The 22,277-nt window shown below is 41.7% G+C and overlaps 1 protein-coding gene across 8 annotated transcripts in view; it reads left to right on the forward strand.

Annotated features, from left to right (window-relative positions):
* The window catches only part of LOC124873640 (polypyrimidine tract-binding protein 1-like), a 36,355-nt gene that overhangs the window by 4,843 nt on the left and 9,235 nt on the right, over positions 1-22,277 (forward strand). For 2 of the 8 annotated variants that reach the window (XM_047374422.1, XM_047374421.1), the window contains exons 2-15: positions 2,076-2,109; positions 5,946-5,972; positions 10,021-10,081; positions 10,289-10,461; positions 12,308-12,454; positions 12,535-12,663; positions 13,509-13,619; positions 13,714-13,891; positions 14,144-14,221; positions 14,675-14,817; positions 15,343-15,376; positions 20,940-21,032; positions 21,313-21,529; positions 21,639-21,716. In XM_047374422.1, coding sequence (XP_047230378.1) covers positions 2,076-2,109; positions 5,946-5,972; positions 10,021-10,081; positions 10,289-10,461; positions 12,308-12,454; positions 12,535-12,663; positions 13,509-13,619; positions 13,714-13,891; positions 14,144-14,221; positions 14,675-14,817; positions 15,343-15,376; positions 20,940-21,032; positions 21,313-21,529; positions 21,639-21,716 — 1,503 coding nt within the window. The remainder of the gene's footprint in view (positions 1-2,075; positions 2,110-5,945; positions 5,973-10,020; positions 10,082-10,288; positions 10,462-12,307; positions 12,455-12,534; positions 12,664-13,508; positions 13,620-13,713; positions 13,892-14,143; positions 14,222-14,674; positions 14,818-15,342; positions 15,377-20,939; positions 21,033-21,312; positions 21,530-21,638; positions 21,717-22,277) is intronic. The other 6 variants (XM_047374428.1, XM_047374426.1, XM_047374424.1 and 3 more) reach the window with 4 other exon arrangements.

The following is a 22,277-nucleotide window of genomic DNA, read 5'->3' on the forward strand; positions in this document are numbered from 1 at the left end:
TAAAGTTTTGAAAGGACCGAGCCAGAGTCCACAGGCTACATCTGAAAGAGAGCTGCGGACAACTGATATCTTCACACTCTCATGGGTTTGGAGAACCTCTGCAAGGTGGGCACAAAATGCCAAGGCAAGATGTGGAGTCCCACCTTCCACGAAAGAAGACTAGGTGCTGAAATAGAGAAAAGTGTGTTCAGTATTAGTTGAAGAGTGTGGTGCTTGGGTTACTACAACTAGGGATGCACCGATGTGAAATTATGGGCCAATATCCATCGATAATGTTGCTGTTATGGCTGAACGCATAAAGAAACTGCAACAAGATAGAAAGAAGCTGTGGTTGTTGATGTTGGCCCAGTTTTACTTATCGGACTGATACCGATGTTAATGCCGCTCCATCCCTGCCTACAACCATTTTATTTTCCTTTTAACTGATTTGTCTGTTTGAAAATTCAGTTGCACCAATTGTAACTAATAATGGTCTCATTTTAATCCATTTTTTCAGTGGTTTGCAGACTTTTCAGAGCCGCTGCATGTTGGTGTTTGAGTTGTTTTCGTCTTACATGTGTTTTAATGTCTTTGCAAAGCATCAGTTTATGAGAATTATACTGTTTTCCATATCCTCAGATTTAAATGTTTAAACTGTTTGTGTTTATTCCATCGTAGTTAGGGCGTTTATCTCTCAGGCTAAGGTGTAACATCTGTCCTCAGAGGTGATGCTGTCTTCTCTCTGTAATGGTGTAGCTCCGTGGACGCTGCTGTGTTTTTACTTCAGGCGTTTGATTATTTGGTTCATGCTTTACCTGTGAGTGGTTTGGACAACTTCACCTTAATCAGTAGGTTTGACCATTTTTATGACGTGAAAAACCAAACGACCATGAAGCTCCTGCAGTATAAGGGAACAAACTTTGACTATTTTCACTTTAAGAACCACGGTGTTAATTGAAGAAAATCAGAATAATTCCCTCACAATGAAACATCTGAATAATTTTCCTGGCTGAATGGTAATAGGTGGGGCAGATGGAGACTCCTGAAGGTGGTTTTCTGTCTCCTTCTGGCTTTTATTCACACATGAATGAATGGGAGGAGTAAAACAAGCAGAACTCGATTCTTCTGAACAGAGAAGCTGATGGACTCATTGCAGTTTCATACAGAGGTCTTCAGTTTATTGTCTCCAGACACCTTCACTGATTTTTGTCAACCAAAGCAAATTTAACAGGGATGAAACTTCTGCTGTGACCAAACAAACATATGATTTCCCTCCATAAATACCTTGTCATGACCCGTTGGAGTTTGTTTGTGATGTGTTGGTCGAACTGAGGATCCACAAACATTCAGACTCTTTGTTTGTTTGTTGATGTCATTTTAAAACACTAAAAGTAGTTTATTTCTTTACCATCAACCTTCACTAAGTTGTTTTTATTCAAAATTATGCATATTTTTAAGAAAATGTAGTAAAATTTAATCCAAGTTGCTCTAAGCTGAATGCAACTTTTAAAGCCACCTCGACAGCAGTAAAAACTTACTTTGTGTATGAAACCATGTGGTTGCAATAAGCGCATCAGATGCAGAGATGAAAATGGCGTCTTCCATTACTGAAAAAGTCCATGAATCTCCTGAGGTCCTGCAGAGATCATCAGATGTTGAGCTGCAGACACGGTTCTGGTCAGGCGCCAAACTGGGTATCCTCAGCTTAGGGCATCTCAGCCAGAAACAGTTTAATTCATGATTATGGGCCCTTCTAAATAAATTGGTCAGTGGTTCTGATCCAAGCAACCACAGCAGTTTTGTAACACCATATTTGTCCAGTTAGAGGCCATCATGCCTGTGAATTTCTGCTTGCAACCATTGTGCCAGGAACCCAGAAGGTCCTGCAGGTTCCTCTAAGCTTGTTAGCTGCAGCCATGCTTTGTTTAAACCCCTGTGCTCTGCTGGGTTCTGCTGGGCTCCTCTCAGTGTCTCCCTGCCTCTCCTCCTCTCACAGCGTCTCGTTAACCTCGTTCATTTTCCCCCCACCCTTTTTGTTGCTGTTGTTTTTGGGTTTTTCTCCCTGCTGCCTCTAACATGCTTTCTTTTCTTCACAGCAGTGTCCACCACGATATAACAGTTGGTACTAAGGTAGGCACCTCTGCTTCTTCCTCCTGGTTTCCTTTCCTCTCCTCTGGTTTGTTGCTCTGTTTGTTGTTGTGATCGTCACAGAGAGTCGGACAGGATGGAGACGCTGGCATCTGAGGACAACTCGGGGATTCTCAGCGTAATTAATGTGGCGGCTGCTCTGTTGTTCCTGATTCGGACATTAAAAGCACATTCCAGGAAAAGTTTGAGGATTAATCTGATTATTCAGCATGGCTAAAGGACCAAAGCGCTGCTTTAAACGATTTAGCATCCTCAAAATAGACGATCACACCTCATTCCTGCTCACTCAGATCATTAAACCCAGGTGTTAAAAACAAGCCTAAACACGGATCTAACTCTGGTTTAGTAAATTTCCTGCGGTTCTATTGGATTCTTTTCTGCACAGTAAAGTTGGTAAATGTAGCTCTGTAGGACTTGACAAAAGCTTCACATAGTAATCCCTTTGTCCGCGTGCTTTTATCAGCTGTTGGTGAGTGACGATCCTTGATGCTGTGCCGTCTGAAGAGATCAGAAATCCCGGTTATCTATTTTGGACTCGCTCTTTGAAATTTCTCCAGATTCCTTAAATGGTTTCATTATTTGTTTTTGTTCTGCAGGTGGAGAAATGAGAAAATCCCCTTCAGTCTTTCTGTATTTGTTGAAAAGTTGAAGATGAAAAACTCATTTCTTATCTTTTTTGTAAATGGATTTTAGGCAGTTCAGATTTCAGGACTACAAGAAGAAAAACAGAAAAGTAGTAAAAAATAAAAAGTTCTAGCCTCTCTGTCATATAGTGATTATTTATTTATAGTAGGAACAGTTTTAACACAGATTACAGAGTTCACGTTTTAAACTTTCTCACCTTCATCTTATATCAGTGATTAGCGCAGCTAGCAATACTAAAACTACAGCCCTGTTCTAGAGAATCTAGACGTTTAACTCAAGCTTGAGATTTCCAAGAATCCTTTCAATATTCAGCACGTTCCATGGCAGACGGTCTTCCTGTACTCCGTTAAGCCTTCCTATTATCTGCTGAAAGTCTGGCTCTCTCTCTCCTTCTGGAATGAAGAGCAGGTGTTTGTCAACGAATGGTAAACAGGTTCTTTTTAAACACATTCTTGCATCTCTGTGCTTCCTTTGACTTCATTTTAAACAACTCACTAATACTGAAACTGGCTAATTTTCAGGTTTCCCTCAGTGAGTGAGCTTTTTTCTTGTTGCATTTTGAAATATTTTGGCTTCAAAGGGTCTGAAAAGTTATAAAAATCAAAGTAAATAGAAGAGTAACGAGGGAAATGTAATATTTATGTGCCATCTCAACTTGTTTTGATGAAAGGTTGCAGACCAGGACAGTTTTATATAAATATTGTTTCTTATCCTGAGCCTGCCTGAAGCCCAGAAACCAGTGCAGCCTTGTGCACGTGGTGCGACCTTGCACGGTTCTGCATTAGACCGATCGAAGACATTTCAAGGGAATGCAGTAATTGCAGATTATAAAACTGAAAGATACCTGAGCGTGTTGGAGCAGTAACAGCTGATGATCTGCTGTAAACAAGTTTTCTTTGAAACATTTGTTTTATTTTCGACAACAATGCCCGACACACCAGAATGAAGCAGACTAGTCAACATGGAGAGGTTGCAGTAAAAATGCCTTTCAACAGAGAAAATGTTCACATTTTGATCGTTCCTGCGCTGCAGCTTGTTGCCCTGCAGGTGTGTGTCTGCAGTGCTTGGTGTGCAGGTTTAAAATGAAGGCGTCTGCGGTCTGCTGGGGATCTGTAACTTTTACCAGCAATGTCATAACAGTTCATTGTTTCTGTTAAACGGGTAGATTTACTGTCATAATTTCTGCAGCGTGTTCATGGTCTTACTACAACAGGCACCTTTTATACTGATGGAGCTGCAGGTTAGCCTTGATTTCACTTTGTGTGCTTAACGTTCATAAAATAATTATTAAAGTTCAGAAAAACAGCTACAAATATACATTGTACACAGGTCCACAGTATTTTAGCAGTAGCTTGTCTTATTTTTTATTTTAAATAACTTAATACACAAAAAACTGAAATAACTGATATAAAGTTCATCGTCTGATCAGCTGTTTTGCCAGCTGTGTAGCTGTCTGGTGGTTCTGCTGCTGTAGCAGCAGTTCGTGACGGCTCTTTGAATGGTTAGGGTTGTACAGCTCTTAGATGATTAATGAGCAATGAGTGAGAGTTTGGCTGATTTAAAGAACTATTTGTTAGGTTTGTAAGCTTCATATATTTAGACTAACCAATTAATGTACAATGAGTTAAACATATGAATTAATTAATTAGTTTACGTTATTCCCATGTATGCAACAAGGAATGCGCCCCTAACCGTAATATACTTAATATTAAACTATTAAAAAGGTGCCAAAAGTGCATGCTGTTGGTTGATGTATTTACAGACTCAACGTTGGTGGGAATTCTTAGTTTTCATGCTTTTAATAAAGAGAGGAAATTAAACCAGATTTTTCAGTATTTTATCTAAAGATCACTGATCAGATTAAAGGGAAAAATCTGATCTCTTGTCAATTGATTGATTGCATCTGTGGTGTTTTTTATCTCTAAATCATCTCAGTTGAGGAAAGATAAAAGATCAGAACTGATTTCAGTAAATTTTAAAATAGGGCTGTACATTGTTTTACGTTTTAAGAAATATATTTTTATTATACATTTAACTTTTAACTGTTTTTATGTTTCCATATTCAGTCTGTTCTCTTTCACACAGCTTAGTTACAGATTACTTATCATCCCCTTTTCCCCCAAAAGTCCCGGGATTTAAATACCTGGGAATTAGTTTAACTTGGTAAAAGAAATCCTTGGTAATTTTTGCGGTTTTTGTTTCCACTACCCTGAAAGGTCACCGAAAATTTGTCTGACTAATGGGAAAACTGCACTACATCTCCAGTCCAGCAGGTGGCAGTAATAAACCAAAGGGAAAACAATTAAAAAGCCCTTATCTTGCTGTTATTTGTTCACCAAACAAAATGCACAGCTGCTTTTTTTCTTGTGGTGTTTTACCACATTGTAATTGTAAAAGTACAGTTAAATATTAATTTTGGATAAAATGGAAAACAACAACAACACGCGGGTCTTAAATATGGTGGGTGAGCGGACATCAGAACAGAAGGGGTCCACCAATCCTCGTTGCTCATCACATAACCCCGCCCCTCAACGACCCCGGGCTAGTCTGAAAGTCCGACCTCTAAACGAGGACCTTTTTGTGTGGACCGGGAACATTTTAGTTTCTTGGGTAAAATTGTGTTGAAACTCACTGAGGGCTTTGAAAATCCCAGGTAACTGCTGGAAGTCCCTGCAGTACAAAAGAGGCCGATGTTTTGGATTATGGGACTTTTTGATATTATAACTTAAAAACATTGTTACGGTGTGTTCACACCTGAAGTCTGAGGCAACTTTGTTCACATTTCTGGGCTGTAATCACAGGTGGTGTGTGTCTGGCAGCAGAGCGCTGAAGATTGCTGCTGGAAAAACTAATATCTGAGGCCAAACCACATGAATGCTGAGGAGGATCAGAGAGACAGGAAGTGATGGGATGAGCGAGGGAGGTGTCCTCTCCTGTTTCCTCCTCTGGCCTTGGGCGAGTAATTGGAAGCCGAGCAGACTGCTAACACCAGGTTCTGTTAGAGAAACCCCTCAGGCTCAGGAACCGCCTCTGATGATCCATATAAAAGAAATAAAAGCTGCAGTTTGTCTTGAGATGGTCCCAAAACTCAGATGTCGTGTAGAAAAATGGCAAAAATACTTCAACCTGTCATAAAACTAAGGAAGATTTCTATCTTTCTGTTTTGTTTGCAGTTTGATGAGTGGAAACAGGGCCAGCAGGTGAGCAGTATGGAGTCTTAGTGCTTTCATTTGTAACGCCGTGTTTCAACACGTCTAAATTTAGCACCCAACAATCTAAAACTGTTTGTAAAAGCAGTGCAGGGAAATTTTGTGTCAACGTCTGGTTTAATGAGACAAAGAAAGATTTCCTTCAATCTGGTTTATGTTTCTTTTTTGGGTTTGAATATATTCTGCTGACTCAGAAAACTCTACGTCCTTGATTCAGGATCTATCTGCTTTTCTAGATTTTATTTCTTTATTTTTTATTTTTTTACCAAGGATAAACTGAAAGTGAATTCCTTTGTTGAAATGTTACTTCCCATTAGCTCAGACACTTTACCCTCCAATGCAGTTATTGATTTGATTTGATTTTTAAAGTAAATGAGAACTTCATTGATTTAAAAATATATTTTAAATGTATTGGGCAACAAAGTTGAGTCAACCTGTTGGACGTGTTGCTGCTAGCATCAGCTTGTGTGGCAGAGAGCTTCTACACAGTCGGGTTTCATCCACCGCTAACGTTTGCTCAGCGGTAGCATTCAGGAAACCTGAACGTTTCCATGAACTTGTTTTAGTGTAGCGCCGCGCAGAGTGAACGGTGAAACGCCTTGAGCGGCAGGTCACCATGACAACCTGATATTTACATGTCTTATGGTAGCTCAAGTGGGACAATAGAGATTTAATTTTCTCAGATGATTTAAATTGAGGTTACAGACACAATACTTTTTGTGAAACTCAACCAGATGTTTCAGATGTTTGTTGGACCTTGACAAGGAGCCAAACCTTAAAGTTGGTCCTTAAGATCAGAGTAGCACCGGATTGGCTGAGGTGAAGTCTTTTTGAGGATATATGTGCCTTTAATTGTTCTAATTTGACCTTAGGATGGGGGAATCCCAGCAGGGATGCCAAGTTTATTTTATTTGCTTAGATCCAGTAAAATGAGAATTAGAAATGGCCTGAATAAGTTAAATGCCAGTATTTATTATCATAATCCTGTCTTTCTGCAGTAGAATCATTCTAAAAATGAATTGTTTCAGTAATTCATTTTAATGTTGGTTAAACTAGGCAGCTCATCCTGCAGTAACACTTTAGCCTCATTTAATCACAGGAAGGTTTTAGGAAACCACCGAAGCAGAAAGAAAGTTCATCATCTGAGCACAGGACCCCTCTGGTCCCAGATGTTTGTAAATGAAACTTCTCATTTAAGCCACAAATGTTAATTAATGTAGATTATTCTGAAATTAGACCATTTCATACATGCGGAAAACATCACAAATCTGCAGTTTAATTCAGGAACACACAGCTCTATTAGCAACACCTTAACTTCGGTTTATAGGGTAAAACCTCTTCAGATTTAATTCGCTCAGCTGGATGGAGATCGGCCCTGTTAGATGAGGAGTTTCCACCTCTTCATCTGGAGGAGCTTTTCAGTGACACAGTGTGCAGGTTGCTGTGCTGCTGGGTAATAAACTAAAACTGATGGAGATTCAAAGCTTCCTTGGGTTTTGATTTAAACCTGTAGGACGCAAACATGGAGACAATTCTTAAGGATTAGCCGGTTATAAATATCAGTTTTTACCATCAACAATTGTTTTTTTTCTTTTTTGTCTGTTCAATCATATTTTAGCTTCCTTGAACTGAGACCCTCAGCTCTGTCCTCATTATACTGCCTGCTCCCTCTGAGTGTGAGCTAAAACATCCCATGGTGGAGAGAAGCTGCAGAGCAACAAGCTGCAGCGTCATGGTCAGAATGAGCAGAGCTGTGGTTCAGCTTGTTAGGGTCGTTTCATGCTGGATAACTGGTCCGTGTCCATCTGTGGAGCTGCGGCTCCTTTATCTCGGAGCGCCGCCTGAGGGCGGGTTCCGGTCGTCGCTCGGCAGCTGTCAGACAGAGATGGAGATAAGAGGGTTCAGCAGAGAGAAGCGCTCAGGTTTCTGCTGCTTTTATTATTCATGGGAGGATCGGTAAGAAGATTCCAGCAGCTTTGTGCAGGTAAAAAAAAAACGTTCAGGTTCCTCAGAGATGAAACGATGATGGCGACAAAACTGGTTTGTGGAAGCAGAGAAATGTAGTGTGCTGAGAAGTCATGAGTCATCCTTCATTTCCTTTTTATTTCCTTCCAAGCAGCCGACTCCCTTTACCTTTTAAAAATTCTTGATCAATAACAAGTTTTCTTTGGCTTTTAGCTGCTTTTTCATCCAGCTTGTTCCTGTCCAACACAGTCTGATGTGCAATGGTTTGAAAAAATGTGATAAACTGGAGAAGTGGAGGCCTGAAAAAACATCCAGCAGATATCTGGAAAGAATCTGTTTGTCAAACTGTGTTACTTTAAGGTTTTTCCGATAGATTCGTTGAAAGAAATTAGAGAAAATTGTGTTTTTGTGACACGCTGCTGCTAAAGATCCAGTTTAAACCTGGTTCTTGCCTTAGTTCTGTTTCATACTACAGAAACTGGTTCATCCCTTGAGTTTAGCAGCCTTTTGGTCCCTGAATGGCCCATTGGGACCCACCTTCAGGTCATTTTGTGTCTGCTGTGACAACCGCTGAGTTCATGTAACTTTCTTTTCCCTACTGAAATTTTACTCTAAATGAAAGTTGTTTCTTGACTTAATTAATGTCTACCAGCCGCAGCTAGCTTAGAATCTGTTGGTTTTGTTCAGAGGCGACTGGCCCAAACAGTGATCAGAACCACAGTCAGTGCGGAAAGTGTAGTTTGAGCATTTCTATGATCTTTTATCTCCATATTTCATCCATAATATTTGACCACCAAGAGAAATAAACTGATTTGCAAAAGTACATTGGCTTTATTTAAAGGTAAAAACTGGGTAGAATCCGGTCCGAAGCCGATGGCTGGCGGCTCTACGATGTGATTTTCCTGACAATAACAAACAAATAGAAGTAACAACCTCCACATCTAACAGATGTTTATCTTTCTTGTTAGCTAAAGGTTAAAGGTCAGCGAATGAACATCCAAAAATGCATGAAGCTGAAATTAACTGTGATCGTTTTGCATTAGCCTCAGGTTGTTCGGTTCTGATGGCGCTGTTTCATGTTGGGTCCGCTCAACCCACTGAGCCAAAAAGGCCTCAATTTTAAGATGGGAACCGCGGATACCCTTAAAGATCTGATATAGCAAATGAAAGTATTCATATAATGTGAAACAAATATGTTTTCATTGAATCTTGTACGTGTTTACAACAGAGCAACTCTTTCTGGTTAAAAACATTTTCTTTGTCAGTCAATAATAAATGAAACCTTCATTTTGGGACTTTTGTTGTGAAACTGCAGGAAACGTTCTGCTTAACCCAGAACTTGTTTTTGCTCAGACGATCAGGTCTGAGATGAGGAGGGTTCACTTCAGTTTGCTGAATGAGACTCTGTCTGTTTGTCAGCATCTGTTTCTCATTGAGCTCCTCGGCTCAGGAATTTACCCCCCGGCTCCTGCAGGAGGAGGGCCTGCAGGCTGCAGGTGATGGTCGGTTTGTAGTGTTCATGTTCCTGCCTGCTTGCTTTAAATGTAAAGAACATTTACATCTGTGTGGAAACTCTTTAGTGCAACCTGCTGGTAGCAGTGAATCACTGCATCACAGTCAGAGGCAGGGAAAAGACTGCTCTCCATCCATAAACAGTTGTTTTTATTTTACTTTTATTTTTCTGTCATTTAATTGAATGATTTGTTGATTAATGTGGAACAAAAACGGAGGTAGTTTTGCTCATTACAAAAACTACTTTGGTATTTTTTGCCCCCCAAAAATAGAGCGTAAACAAAGACTTGCTCTTTAAAACTCAAAATACAGGCAGAAAGCAAGTAGAAAACATTGAAACCCTTGTTATTTATAAGTCTTTTAAGTTCTTAGATCAACCCTAAAGAAGAAACAACCAGTTTCAGTTAAACAGTTTATATAAAAGCAATCATGGGTTTCTACCTGTTTTTCCTACGCGTTTAATTCAAAACATCTGTTTTTCCTGTTTGCTTTTTATCAGACATTATTGAAACCATAACATTTTGTGGCAGTTATCAAATACGATTAATTTAATTTTTTCCAGAGAGGATCTGAAGAGCTTTTCTCCAGCGTCTCCAACGGCCCGTATATCATGAACACCACAGGTCAGAAAGGGCCACACTGAAACCATATGTTCTTGTTTCCTCAGCATTCATAAATTATAAATGATCTATACTTTATCAAAATACAAATTTTCTGTTTTTCACTAGTCAGTTGTAGAAAAAAAAAAGGTCCTTATGTAGATCCCTGTGGTACACCGCTGTGCTGAATCTCAGGACCGTCGTAAACCTTTTATTGTCTCACTCCTGCAGCCAATGGCAACGACACCAAGAAGTTCAAAGGTGACTTAAGAGGTCCCAGCCTGCCATCGCGGGTCATCCACATTCGCAAGCTTCCCAGCGACATCACAGAGGCCGAGGTGATCAGCCTTGGCTTGCCGTTCGGGGACGTCACCAACCTGCTATTGCTGAAAGCCAAAAACCAGGTACAGATTTAACCTTCCTCCTCATGTTTTCACTGCGTTATCGCTAAGAGGAGGAGCCTCGATGCAGATGGCCGGGCTTCCTTAGATGAAGAATTTTCCCCTGTTGAAATTATTTGATCAACAGACATTGGCTGTACTGTATTTCGGTCTCTCTAATCTTATTTGGTTATTTACTTTGATAAAACTGGATATGATTTGGACCTGTTTGTCCTGAGATTGCTGGATGCTATAAATGAACTGACTTGAACAGGAAATCACTGTGTGGTGCCTGCAGTAGAGAAACCTTCACAATAAAATGACTCCCAGCAGGACCCCAGACTTGCTTTTCTTGCTTAAACCTGGCAGTTTAGTGCACCTCCACAAAATGTAGGTTGACAACATTAGATTTTAAAAGTCACCAATCTTTGGTATTTCCCATTCCTGTTAACAGTTGTTAACGATTTACAGGAACAACAATGAAGGTAAGCGTTTCTTTTGTTCGCTCCTCGCACAAACAAATTTACAATGACCCAAATTAATTTGTTTTTACAGTGATGATCTTTAAAGTGTTTGAACACAAAATATTAATAAATTAAGCAGATATGGGAATTCCAAGAATCCTTTAATACCAAAAGGACCTTCTGTTTAATAAATTAACACCATGGTAGCGGATGAAATGGTGAAAGAGTAAAATGACCAGCACCCGATCCAAGTTACAGACTCTCTGCCTTTGATTGGCTGTTGGCATTTACATTTTTGTGTTCATGTTAAGAGAACATTTTTAGATACATTTGTGAACCATAGTCTTGTCACATATTGCTGGTACCAGTGCAGCTCAGAGGTAATTTGTTGGCAGTTTGGATCCTGTTCAGGGTTCTGGAAACTGGATCAACAAACATGAGTTGAACATTATGAGAGTACCACTGATTAAAATCCTCAACATTTCCAAAGCAAAAAAATTTAAATTAGATCAAAAGCTATAATTACATAGAATAAAAATCAGTTTAGCTGGACAAAGTTTAGACTGGAAACCATCCTGGACACAAAGAGAGCCAAAGCAAGTATTTCAGACACTTTGAATTTCATTGTAAACAATCAGTGAAGCACAGAGGAGGAAGTGTCATGATATGGGACATCATGAGTACTTTCTAGATGATTGTATGAATGTGGGCTGCACAGTGGCGCAGTTCGTAGCACTGTTGCCTTGCAGCAAGAAGGTCCTGGGTTCGATTCCCGGCTGGGGGTCTTTCTGCATGGAGTTTGCATGTTCTCCCCGTGCATGCGTGGGTTCTCACCGGGTACTCCGGCTTCCTCCCACAGTCCAAAGACATGCCTGTTAGGTTAATTGGTCACTCTTAATTTCCCTTAGGTGTATGAATGAGTGTGTCCATGGTTGTTTGTGTGTTGCCCTGCGATGGACTGGCGACCTGTCCAGGATGTACCCCGCCTCTCGCCCATAGACTGCTGGAGATAGGCACCAGCTCCCCCGTGACCCACTATGGAATAAGCGGTAGAAAATGACTGACTGTATGAATGTCTGTGGATACATCAAAATGATTCAAGATGATTCTGGAAAATGAACAACCCTGAAGTCATCACAGGGATCTGATCAGAACCGAACAATCTGATCATTTCACAATTTCCTTTACAGTATCAGAAAAAAACATGTTGAAACAATTCAATAAACTAACCTCACAGGAGAGGATGAAATGAAAGCCAGAAGTGCTGAAGGTTTTTTTTTTTATAGCTGCTTTCTCTCATTTCTCTCAGTACGGATGTTTTGTTTGTGCCACATGTTATGGTGTTGACCTCTTCTGATCGGTTTGTCCCATCCTGTCCCCTGTCCTGCCACACTGTCCTCTTTCAGGCCTTCTTGGAAATGAACTCAGAGGAAGCAGCTCAGAACATGGTGGGGTATTACTCCACAGTGATGCCTGTCATCAGACACCAACCGGTCTACGTTCAGTTCTCCAACCACAAGGAGTTAAAAACCGACAACTCCCCCAACCAGGAGGTAACTGCCTCACCCATACACACCAGTCTGTTAGCTCCTGTCAGCACCTGTTTACCCACTCTGTCTCTGTCCCCTGTCAGAGGGCCCAAGCTGCTCTGAGGGCCCTCAGCTCCTCCCATGTGGACACCCCCATGGTCGCTCCAAGCACTGTGCTGAGGGTGGTGGTGGAGAACCTGCTGTACCCGGTCACATTGGACGCTCTCTGTCAGGTAACGCCAAAGGAGCGGTGCTCTGCAGCACCTGATCCATCGCTTCCGCTTATAGTACGATTTGCAATAATGTGTAAAAGGGGTTTCTGGTTCTTACCTCCAGTGATTCTCAAAGACTATCGGCTGAAAACCTGGCCTGCAGTGGTAGGCTCTTTGCACCAAACTGGTTCCAGTGCTAAACTGTTGCTGGAGCTTATTTTTAGCAGTGAAAAATTGATGCTAATCTTACACCAGTTCGCTGCTGGACCAGAGGAAGGAACCGCTTTGTCAGGAACTAGAGGCGGTCTCCTTGGGAACAGCAGCCAATCTAAACATTGTTTAAAACTCTAGAGTTTAGTTTATCAGCTAATTTTAAAACAATAAGATTTCAAAAAACACAGCAACTCTGCAAAAATAAAATATCTGATTAGCATCAGAGTAATTCAAGCTGACTCCTATCTTACTGCAGTATAATTTGGAAGCCATCTCAGAGTTCCCATCCCAGAATGCTGTGCTGCATCACTGTTACTGTCACCTGACCAAACAGATATCATACGGCCAACCCCTTCTCCAGAAACACAAACGGCAACAAGATGGAAAAATAACATTGGTTGTTAATATTGGCCCAGTTTTACTTGGTACCGGTACCGATGTTTTTGTCGGAGCCAAGTTGGAACGTTTTCAAGTAAAGAAATGGAAAAACACTGATTCTTTACCTAGGTGTGGGCAAACATACCTGGGAAAAAAACAGGATCTTTTAAAAAGGCCTTCAAGCCGCTTTGGATGTGAAACCTTTTGAAATGAGAGCTGAATTGAGACTTTTACACAAATCTGAAATCATGTCTCTGTTGCTGTCTGTTCTTCAGATCTTCTCAAAGTTTGGCACCGTGCTGAGGATCATCATTTTCACTAAGAACAATCAGTTCCAGGCCCTGCTGCAGTATTCAGACGGAACATCGGTCCAGGCTGCCAAACTGGTGAGCAGCAGTTGGTAACCAGTATGTCTCAGAGCTTCTGTTGCTCTCATTGGACGGTCTCCTGATAGTGAACGTTGGTGCTGTTGTGTTCCAGTCTTTGGATGGACAGAACATCTACAATGGTTGCTGCACCCTGAGGATCAGCTTCTCCAAACTCAACAGCCTCAACATCAAATACAACAATGAGAAGAGCCGAGACTTCACCAGGCCTGACCTGCCCTCCGGAGACAGCCAGCCCTCCTTGGAGCATTCGGCCATGGCTGCAGCCTTCAGTAAGGACTCTGTCACTCCATAACACTCACACAACCACAAGAGTTAAGGCAGCTACAGGTTGACCTGAAGGACCAGTTTATTTAAATCATCTACAGGGAAAAAAAACATTGCAAAGAATACGAGACAAGAAGGTGAAGCACTTTCAGAAGATGGATCCATCTGCCTTTATGCCCATGATGCCAGAAAACCAGGCTGTGGTTAAAACAATAGTATTTATTAGTTAAAACTTAATTGTTGTTTCTTCTCTGCAGCTCCAGGGATCATCTCGGCGGCACCGTACGCCGGAGCAACTCATGCTTTTCCGCCGGCTTTCGCAATCCAGCCGACAAGTGAGTTTCACCTGAGGAGAAACTGCAGACAATCAGACTAATATTAACGCACCCTCATAGTTTCATAAAATGTTATAATGTGAGTCATTTGTTTTACTTCAAAGATCTTTTTATCAGTCAAATATTTGCTATAGTTTAAACTTAAACCCTAAAAATTCAGTTTATAAAGATTTATCGATTTTCCTTGGTTACTCTGTAGATAAATTAAATATCAGTAAAAGATCTTTTTAATAAAAGTTTGAATAAAAACTAACTTTGATGTAAGGCAAGTAGATCAGTAAACTCCGACTTGTAGCACCATATAACAATTAAAAAATGACATGCACTGTAAAAACATTAATAATTTATGCTGGAAATCAACAAATAATTTAATCTGTGATTTCTTCATTTTCAGTGTTTTGCTTGTTTTGTGCAGTTTTTTAGTTTGTTTTTTATCCGTTCCACCTCTCTCAGTGTCCTCCCATTACCCAGGCCTGACGGTTCCCACTCTCCCCGGAGCACTGGCCGCTCTGACCCTCCCCGCCAGCGCCAGGCTGGGGTTCCATGCCATCCCTGCCGGACACTCGGTCCTGCTGGTCAGCAACCTGAACCCGGAGGTGAGCCCTCTTCTCAGTGCGAAGCCTGCACTGATGAGCACCGCATTTGCTTTAATCCTAAAACTGCATAAAGATGGAGCTAAAATATTTGAGCAAAATGATGAAAAAAAAATGCTACTCAGTTTAATTTCCAGCATTCTGTGGGAAATCTGACCCATAATGAGCCGATCCAATCCTCAAGCACAAACACAACCAGTTTATAGGAGGTTTGCTCTCTGATATTTATTGTTTCGCTGTCTGACTTCCTGTAACGACACCACCCCACCCACCCAACGTCCCCCTACACCTGCATCCTTACACAGAACACACACCTGTTCAGTCATGTTTGAATGATCTTATTTTGACATTATCTAACCCCTCCTCTCCAAAGGTAAATTATCCTTCTGATTGACCCCTCACCTGTCTTTTTTTTTTCTCTTCCCCTTTTAATTTGTTGCCATGGAAACGCCTCGGACCCTCCACCTGTCCTGCCCTCCCACCTTTACCTGTCCTGTCCCTCCGCTGCCTTCTCTGCTGTCTTTAAAGAGAGTTACGCCCCACTGCCTCTTTATTCTCTTCGGTATGTTGTCACTAGCTTCTTATTTTGAATTATCAGTACCACCTGGATGTTCTGGTTTTTGTTTTCGATTTCTTATTTTATTTTTTCTTGATTCATGAGAAATGAGTGTCTGCTTGTTTTGTCTGATCTTTTGTGTTGATTTGAGTTGATTTTCAATACTTGGAGCTTTTCCTCAGACGTTTGACGCTTAAGCTGAAAATTGAAAGCTGACAAAATCTTAATATAATATTGCTTTGAGCTCTTGGTACCATAAGTATAAAATTTGTTATTGCAAATGATGCAAAACCAAAAAAATATAAATAAGTTCAACTTAATTACAATAATTATAATTAAGTTGAAAAAAGAAAAACTCTTTTGTGTTCAAATATTAATTATTTTAATGTGTTTTAATATCCTGAGTAAACAGATTATAGCCAACAAACATGTCCAAATTTATTGTTTAGCTTGCACGATTTATTAATGAACCAGAAAAATTCCTGAAAAAACTCTAACCTTTGTTGCTATGGTCCACATCAACATTAGACATTTGGAACCATCATTTGTAACAATTAAACCATGTGAATGAAATTATTTTACCTAAAAATGCTAACATGAGGTAACATGCTAGGATTAGTATGTTGATATCCATAGCAAACATTATATATTACACAATAGCTAGGTTTTATTCTCATATTAGCTACTGTACTTCTGTTAGCCAGTATGCGACTGATAATACAGGTCCTTCTCAAAATATTAGCATATTGTGATAAAGTTCATTATTTTCCATAATGTAATTATGAAAATTTAACATTCATATATTTTAGATTCATTGCACACTAACTGAAATATTTCAGGTCTTTTATTGTCTTAATACGGATGATTTTGGCATACAGCTCATGAAAACCCAAAATTCCTATCTCACAAAATTAGCATATTTCATCCGACCAATAAAAGAAAAGTGTTTTTAATACAAAAAACGTCAACCTTCAAATAATCATGTACAGTTATGCACTCAATACTTGGTCGGGAATCTTTTGGCAGAAATGACTGCTTCAATGCGGCGTGGCATGGAGGCAATCAGCCTGTGGCACTGCTGAGGTCTTATGGAGGCCCAGGATGCTTCGATAGCGGCCTTTAGCTCATCCAGAGTGTTGGGTCTTGAGTCTCTCAACGTTCTCTTCACAATATCCCACAGATTCTCTATGGGGTTCAGGTCAGGAGAGTTGGCAGGCCAATTGAGCACAGTGATACCATGGTCAGTAAACCATTTACCAGTGGTTTTGGCACTGTGAGCAGGTGCCAGGTCGTGCTGAAAAATTAAATCTTCATCTCCATAAAGCTTTTCAGCAGATGGAAGCATGAAGTGCTCCAAAATCTCCTGATAGCTAGCTGCATTGACCCTGCCCTTGATAAAACACAGTGGACCAACACCAGCAGCTGACACGGCACCCCAGACCATCACTGACTGTGGGTACTTGACACTGGACTTCTGGCATTTTGGCATTTCCTTCTCACCAGTCTTCCTCCAGACTCTGGCACCTTGATTTCCGAATGACATGCAGAATTTGCTTTCATCTGAAAAAAGTACTTTGGACCACTGAGCAACAGTCCAGTGCTGCTTCTCTGTAGCCCAGGTCTGGGGAATGCGGCACCTGTAGCCCATTTCCTGCACACGCCTGTGCACGGTGGCTCTGGATGTTTCTACTCCAGACTCAGTCCACTGCTTCCACAGGTCCCCCAAGGTCTGGAATCGGCCCTTCTCCACAATCTTCCTCAGGGTCCGGTCACCTCTTCTCGTTGTGCAGCGTTTTCTGCCACACTTTTTCCTTCCCACAGACTTCCCACTGAGGTGCCTTGATACAGCACTTTGGGAACAGCCTATTTGTTCAGAAATGTCTTTCTGTGTCTTACCCTCTTGCTTGAGGGTGTCAATAGTGGCCTTCTGGACAGCAGTCAGGTCGGCAGTCTTACCCATGATTGGGGTTTTGAGTGATGAACCAGGCTGGGAGTTTTAAAGGCCTCAGGAATCTTTTGCAGGTGTTTAGAGTTAACTCGTTGATTCAGATGATTAGGTTCATAGCTCGTTTAGAGACCCTTTTAATGATATGCTAATTTTATGAGACAGGAATTTGGGTTTTCATGAGCTGTATGCCAAAATCATCCGTATTAAGACAATAAAAGACCTGAAATATTTCAGTTAGTGTGCAATGAATCTAAAATATATGAATGTTCAATTTTCATCATGACATTATGGAAAATAATGAACTTTATCACAATATGCTAATATTTTGAGAAGGACCAGTATATTAGCCAACAGCACTTTCTGCTATAGCAACGGCACCTTAAATGCTATCATAATTGAAAATGCTGACATTAACTAAAATGTTAAATTTGTATTTTGTAAATTTGATAATATGCTAGCTAAAATCTAGAATCCTTCATGAGAACTAGTACATCGAGATACGTGACGTCGCCCGGTACGGCGAAGCCTGGGACCCCCCCTGGAGCCAGGCCTGGGGTCGGGACTCGCCGGAGAGGGCTTGGTGGCCGGGTTGCTCCTCGTGGCGGACGAAGGTGGAGACCTCAGCGGCCCGATCCCCGGATGCTTAGGTTGGCTCTAGGGACGTGGAATGTCACCTCGCTGGGGGGGAAGGAACCTGAGCTTGTGCCGGAGGTCGAGAGATATCGACTAGAAATAGTCGGGCTCCCCTCCACGCACAGCGTGGGCTCTGGAACCCATCTCCTCGAAAGGGGCTTGACTCTTTTCTACTCTGGAGTGGCCCAAGGGGAGAGGCGGCGGGCTGGGGTGGGTTTGCTTGTTGCCCCCCAGCTCAGCCGTCTCGTGTTGGGGTTTACCCCAGTGGATGAGAGGGTTGCATCCCTGCGCCTTCGGGTTGGGGAGAGGTCTCTGACTGTCGTTTCGGCCTACGAGCCGAGTGGTAGTGCAGAGTACGCGGCCTTCTTGGCGTCCCTGTCGGGGGTAGCTGGATAGTGCCCCTCCCCAGGACTCCATTATTTTGCTGGGGGACTTCAACGCCCACGTGGGAAACGACAGTGACACCTGGAGAGGCGTGATCGGGAGGAATGGCCTCCCCGATCTGAATCCGAGTGGGGTTTTGTTATTGGACTTCTGTGCTAGTCATGGATTGTCCATAATGAACACCATGTTCAAACATAAGGGTGTCCATCAGTGCACTTGGCACCAGGACACCCTAGGCAGGAGGTTGATGATCGACTTTGTTGTCGTATCATCAGACCTTTGGTCGCATGTTTTGGACACTCGGGTGAAGAGAGGGGCTGAGCTGTCCACTGATCACCACCTGGTGGTGAGTTGGATCCGCTGGAAGAGGAGAAAGCCGGACAGACTTGGCAGGCCCAAGCGGATAATGAGGGTCTGCTGGGAACGTCTGGCGGAGCCCTCGGCCAGGGAGAAGCTCCGGGAGAGCTTCGACCAGATTCTGGGGGAAGTTGGTGACATTAAGTCCAAGTGGACCATGTTCTCCGCATGTATTGTCGATGCTGCTGCCCGTAGCTGCGGCCGTAAGCTGGAGGAGGTGTCTGAGGACAGGGCCGCCCTGTCCCAATACCCGCACTTCCACCCTTGTGTCCCTGAATTGCGTGTTCCCATTGATGGGTTCGAGTGCGTAGTGTTTCCCAATTCTCCAGAGTCGTCCTTAGCCCCGCCCCCTTTGTGCCCCACATTAGCCCTTCGGCGAAGCCTGCATTGAAGCGGACTTCGCCGAAGTATATTACCCACAATTCACTGCTGCAGATGACGTTCTGAGCAAAAACCAATCACAACCGTCAACGTAACCAGCCATCAAATCAGAATAATAAGAACTGTGTAAATTTTAGACAGCAAGCCGACAAATATATTTTTTACTGGTTTTCCAGGCTCAACATTGTAAGAAACCAGTGGGTTCAAAGTGAGTCTGGGCAGTCAGTATAACACTGAAGTTACCTTTCAAACAAACACTGGTGCGGCGAGAGTCTGGTGTATAAGCCTCCGTCGCTTCCTGCACTTTCTTCTCCTCAAAACAATTGCTTGTTGCAGTTTTAAATAGTTTTTTTTAGCAGCAAGACTGTGAAAACAGCGCTGGTTCCCGCCCTTTTTGATGTTGCAGTTACGGTGCAGAGGTGCAAGTCGATGACGTAACGCCTACTGTCCCAATTCTCCAATTTTGCACGCTTGTAACCTGCGCACTTCGACCCCTACATGCACTTGTACAAAGTAAACACTTCATAGAGGGGCGTAGGGTGTAGTGAGGGTATTGGGACAGGGCCGGTGTCTCTGCTGAGTCTGCTGACCCCGCGACCCGGTCACGGATAAGCGGAAGACTATGAGTACGAGCTAGCTAAGATTCTAGTACTAGCATATAAGCTAACAGTAGCTAACACTATTTGCTATGCTAACCATTGCATAACGCTAGCTAAAATCCTAACATTAACAAGACTCTAAATTTAAAGTCTTGCTAATGTTAGGAGTAATGTTATCTAAGCTTTTTTTTGACTATATATTTAACTTTTTAATGCCTAATTTCGTGCCATTGGGTAAATGTCATCTGTAAAATGTTGGGGCTTTGTCAGTCTGCCCTTCTTAGGAAAGGTAGGAATATCCCATAAGTACTAATAATAACTAAATAATAATACTGTTATTTATAAAATCACTGTAAAAGGGACTAATTATGTATTTAAAAATGGCATTTTTATTGTACCGTTTGAAGACTGAATGCCATCTGACTCCTGAGTAATTGATTTAAGTTTTAAATACAAAGCCTGGAACCTACACAGAATTTACAGTCTTTTAAACAGGATTTTAAACATGGCTTCCCCATAGCCAAACTGTTTAGTTTTTAATTTTATAAAGCAAAAAAAAAAAATATGGACATCCTTCCCAAGGGGTTTCAGCAAGCAACTGGGACCCCTTGGAAGGAAGGGAAGGAGGGACTGATGATACAACCAGTCCTCTTAATTCCTAACAACGAGATGCATTGTACCTTTCAGTTTGGAGATTCTGCAAACTCTGAGGAGCTGCATGTATTGTGTGTTTTTATTTCAATTCACTGAGCCTCAGTTTAGGTTTGCATGCTGGGTTTCTTTCAGTTTGCATGTCCTCAGTGCTGAACCAGCTGCGCTTGGTTTTGTTTCATCAAACCCCATAATTCAGTGTCTACATGATGTAATCTGCCATTATTTTTTTATTTTCTCTGACCCTTATTCTGAATTTCTTCACTTGCATTTCCTGTGAATAATCATTAAGAAGTCCCTGCTTTCAAAGTTATATTTACCAATTTGTCAGTGTTCCCATTCATTATGTCAGCATGTTACTGCTATACCTGACCCCCTTCCTGGTTACATTTATTTTCCCATCAAAGCAATCCCATCTCCCTGTATAGTCTTCCCATATGTTGTATTTACCAGTAATATGAAGGGTCAGTGGCTTGGTAGGCTGCAGGCAGATCTGCTTCATACACAACATCTTGTAGCGTTTATGGGTGTAGCTCCATGTCTAGATTATTATACAGTGTGACATGAACTAAGACAAATATTTAAGTAGTTAATTTTTATTTCTAACTGTGTCAAGGTGTTTATGGAGACGTAATGAGAGTGAAGATCCTGTTCAACAAGAAGGAAAACGCTCTGGTCCAGATGAGCGACAGTACTCAGGCTCAGCTAGGTAACTGTCTGCACATGCCCAGTGTGATCCAAGTGGGTAACTTTATATGTAAGCTGCTGCTAACCAGATCTTCTTAATAAATCCACATGTCTAAATGGGCTATTGAATGATCTACAGAAGGTTGTGTATATATTCAAACCATTTTGTAGGGATCTTCTGCCTAAAGATGTCTTTGACAACTAGATGCAATCATTAAATACGAAGGAAAGTAATGAAAATGAACAGAATATGCAAGAAATGAATCGGTTTAAAAGAGTTGATCAGAACCTTTACTTCGCAGCCATGAGCCACCTGAACGGCCAGAGGCTGCACGGAAAGCCTCTTCGGATCACGCTGTCCAAACACACCAGTGTCCAGCTTCCTCGTGAAGACCACGAGGACCAGGGCCTGACCAAAGACTACAGCAGCTCCCCCTTACACCGCTTCAAGAAGCCTGGTTCCAAAAACTATTCCAACATCTTCCCACCTTCTGCCACCCTGCACCTCTCCAACATCCCGTATGTCCCTTGAACTTAAATCCAGACCTGTCCAGCCCGAACAGCTGGAAGATGAAGTTAAGAAAACAACTTTGGCACTTTTATAAAACTGGTCTGCTTGTTTTTTTAGCCCTTCTGTGGTTGAAGATGATCTGAAGATGCTGTTTTCCAGCTCTGGAGCCATTGTCAAAGCCTTCAAGTTCTTCCAGTAAGTCACTTATTCACAGTTTCTAACCTTGAAGCCTTAAAGATTCCTGCTTTCTACTTCTTATTAAATCTCACTACTGTGTAAGTTATGACCTTAAAGCAATGTGTGTGGACTTTAAATCCTCTACCTTAGCCTTGATTACCACAGACTTACCTCTAAAGACCAACGTCCTCTTGTTAAAGACCTCGTCTTGTCTTGGATTGTCCATCCTTTACCTGAAACTTATGCCCTGCATGCCACATTGTTTGACTTTCTTTGGTTTGGGATCCTGGCCATGACCTTGTACCTCTCTTTGTCACAGCACGCTGTCTTTTGTTTTTAATCCACCATCTCTTTCCTGAAGGTCCTACTGTGGGTCTCATTAGATTTAAGAAGTTTCAGACCCTATTGACCCTAAATCCCATGTCCCCTTGGTATGTCCTGGTATGTTGTGTCTTTGCTCTGAAACTTTGTCTTGAAGTGTTCCTGGACTGTCTGGAAAACTATCAGTGCTAGATTTGTCACATAACCAGCTGAGTTCAACATTTAACCATTAATATTTAGGTTTTTATTGGACTTATA

This window comes from Girardinichthys multiradiatus, chromosome 9 (genome assembly GCF_021462225.1).
Source record: "Girardinichthys multiradiatus isolate DD_20200921_A chromosome 9, DD_fGirMul_XY1, whole genome shotgun sequence".
Classification (NCBI taxonomy): Eukaryota; Metazoa; Chordata; class Actinopteri; order Cyprinodontiformes; family Goodeidae; genus Girardinichthys; species Girardinichthys multiradiatus.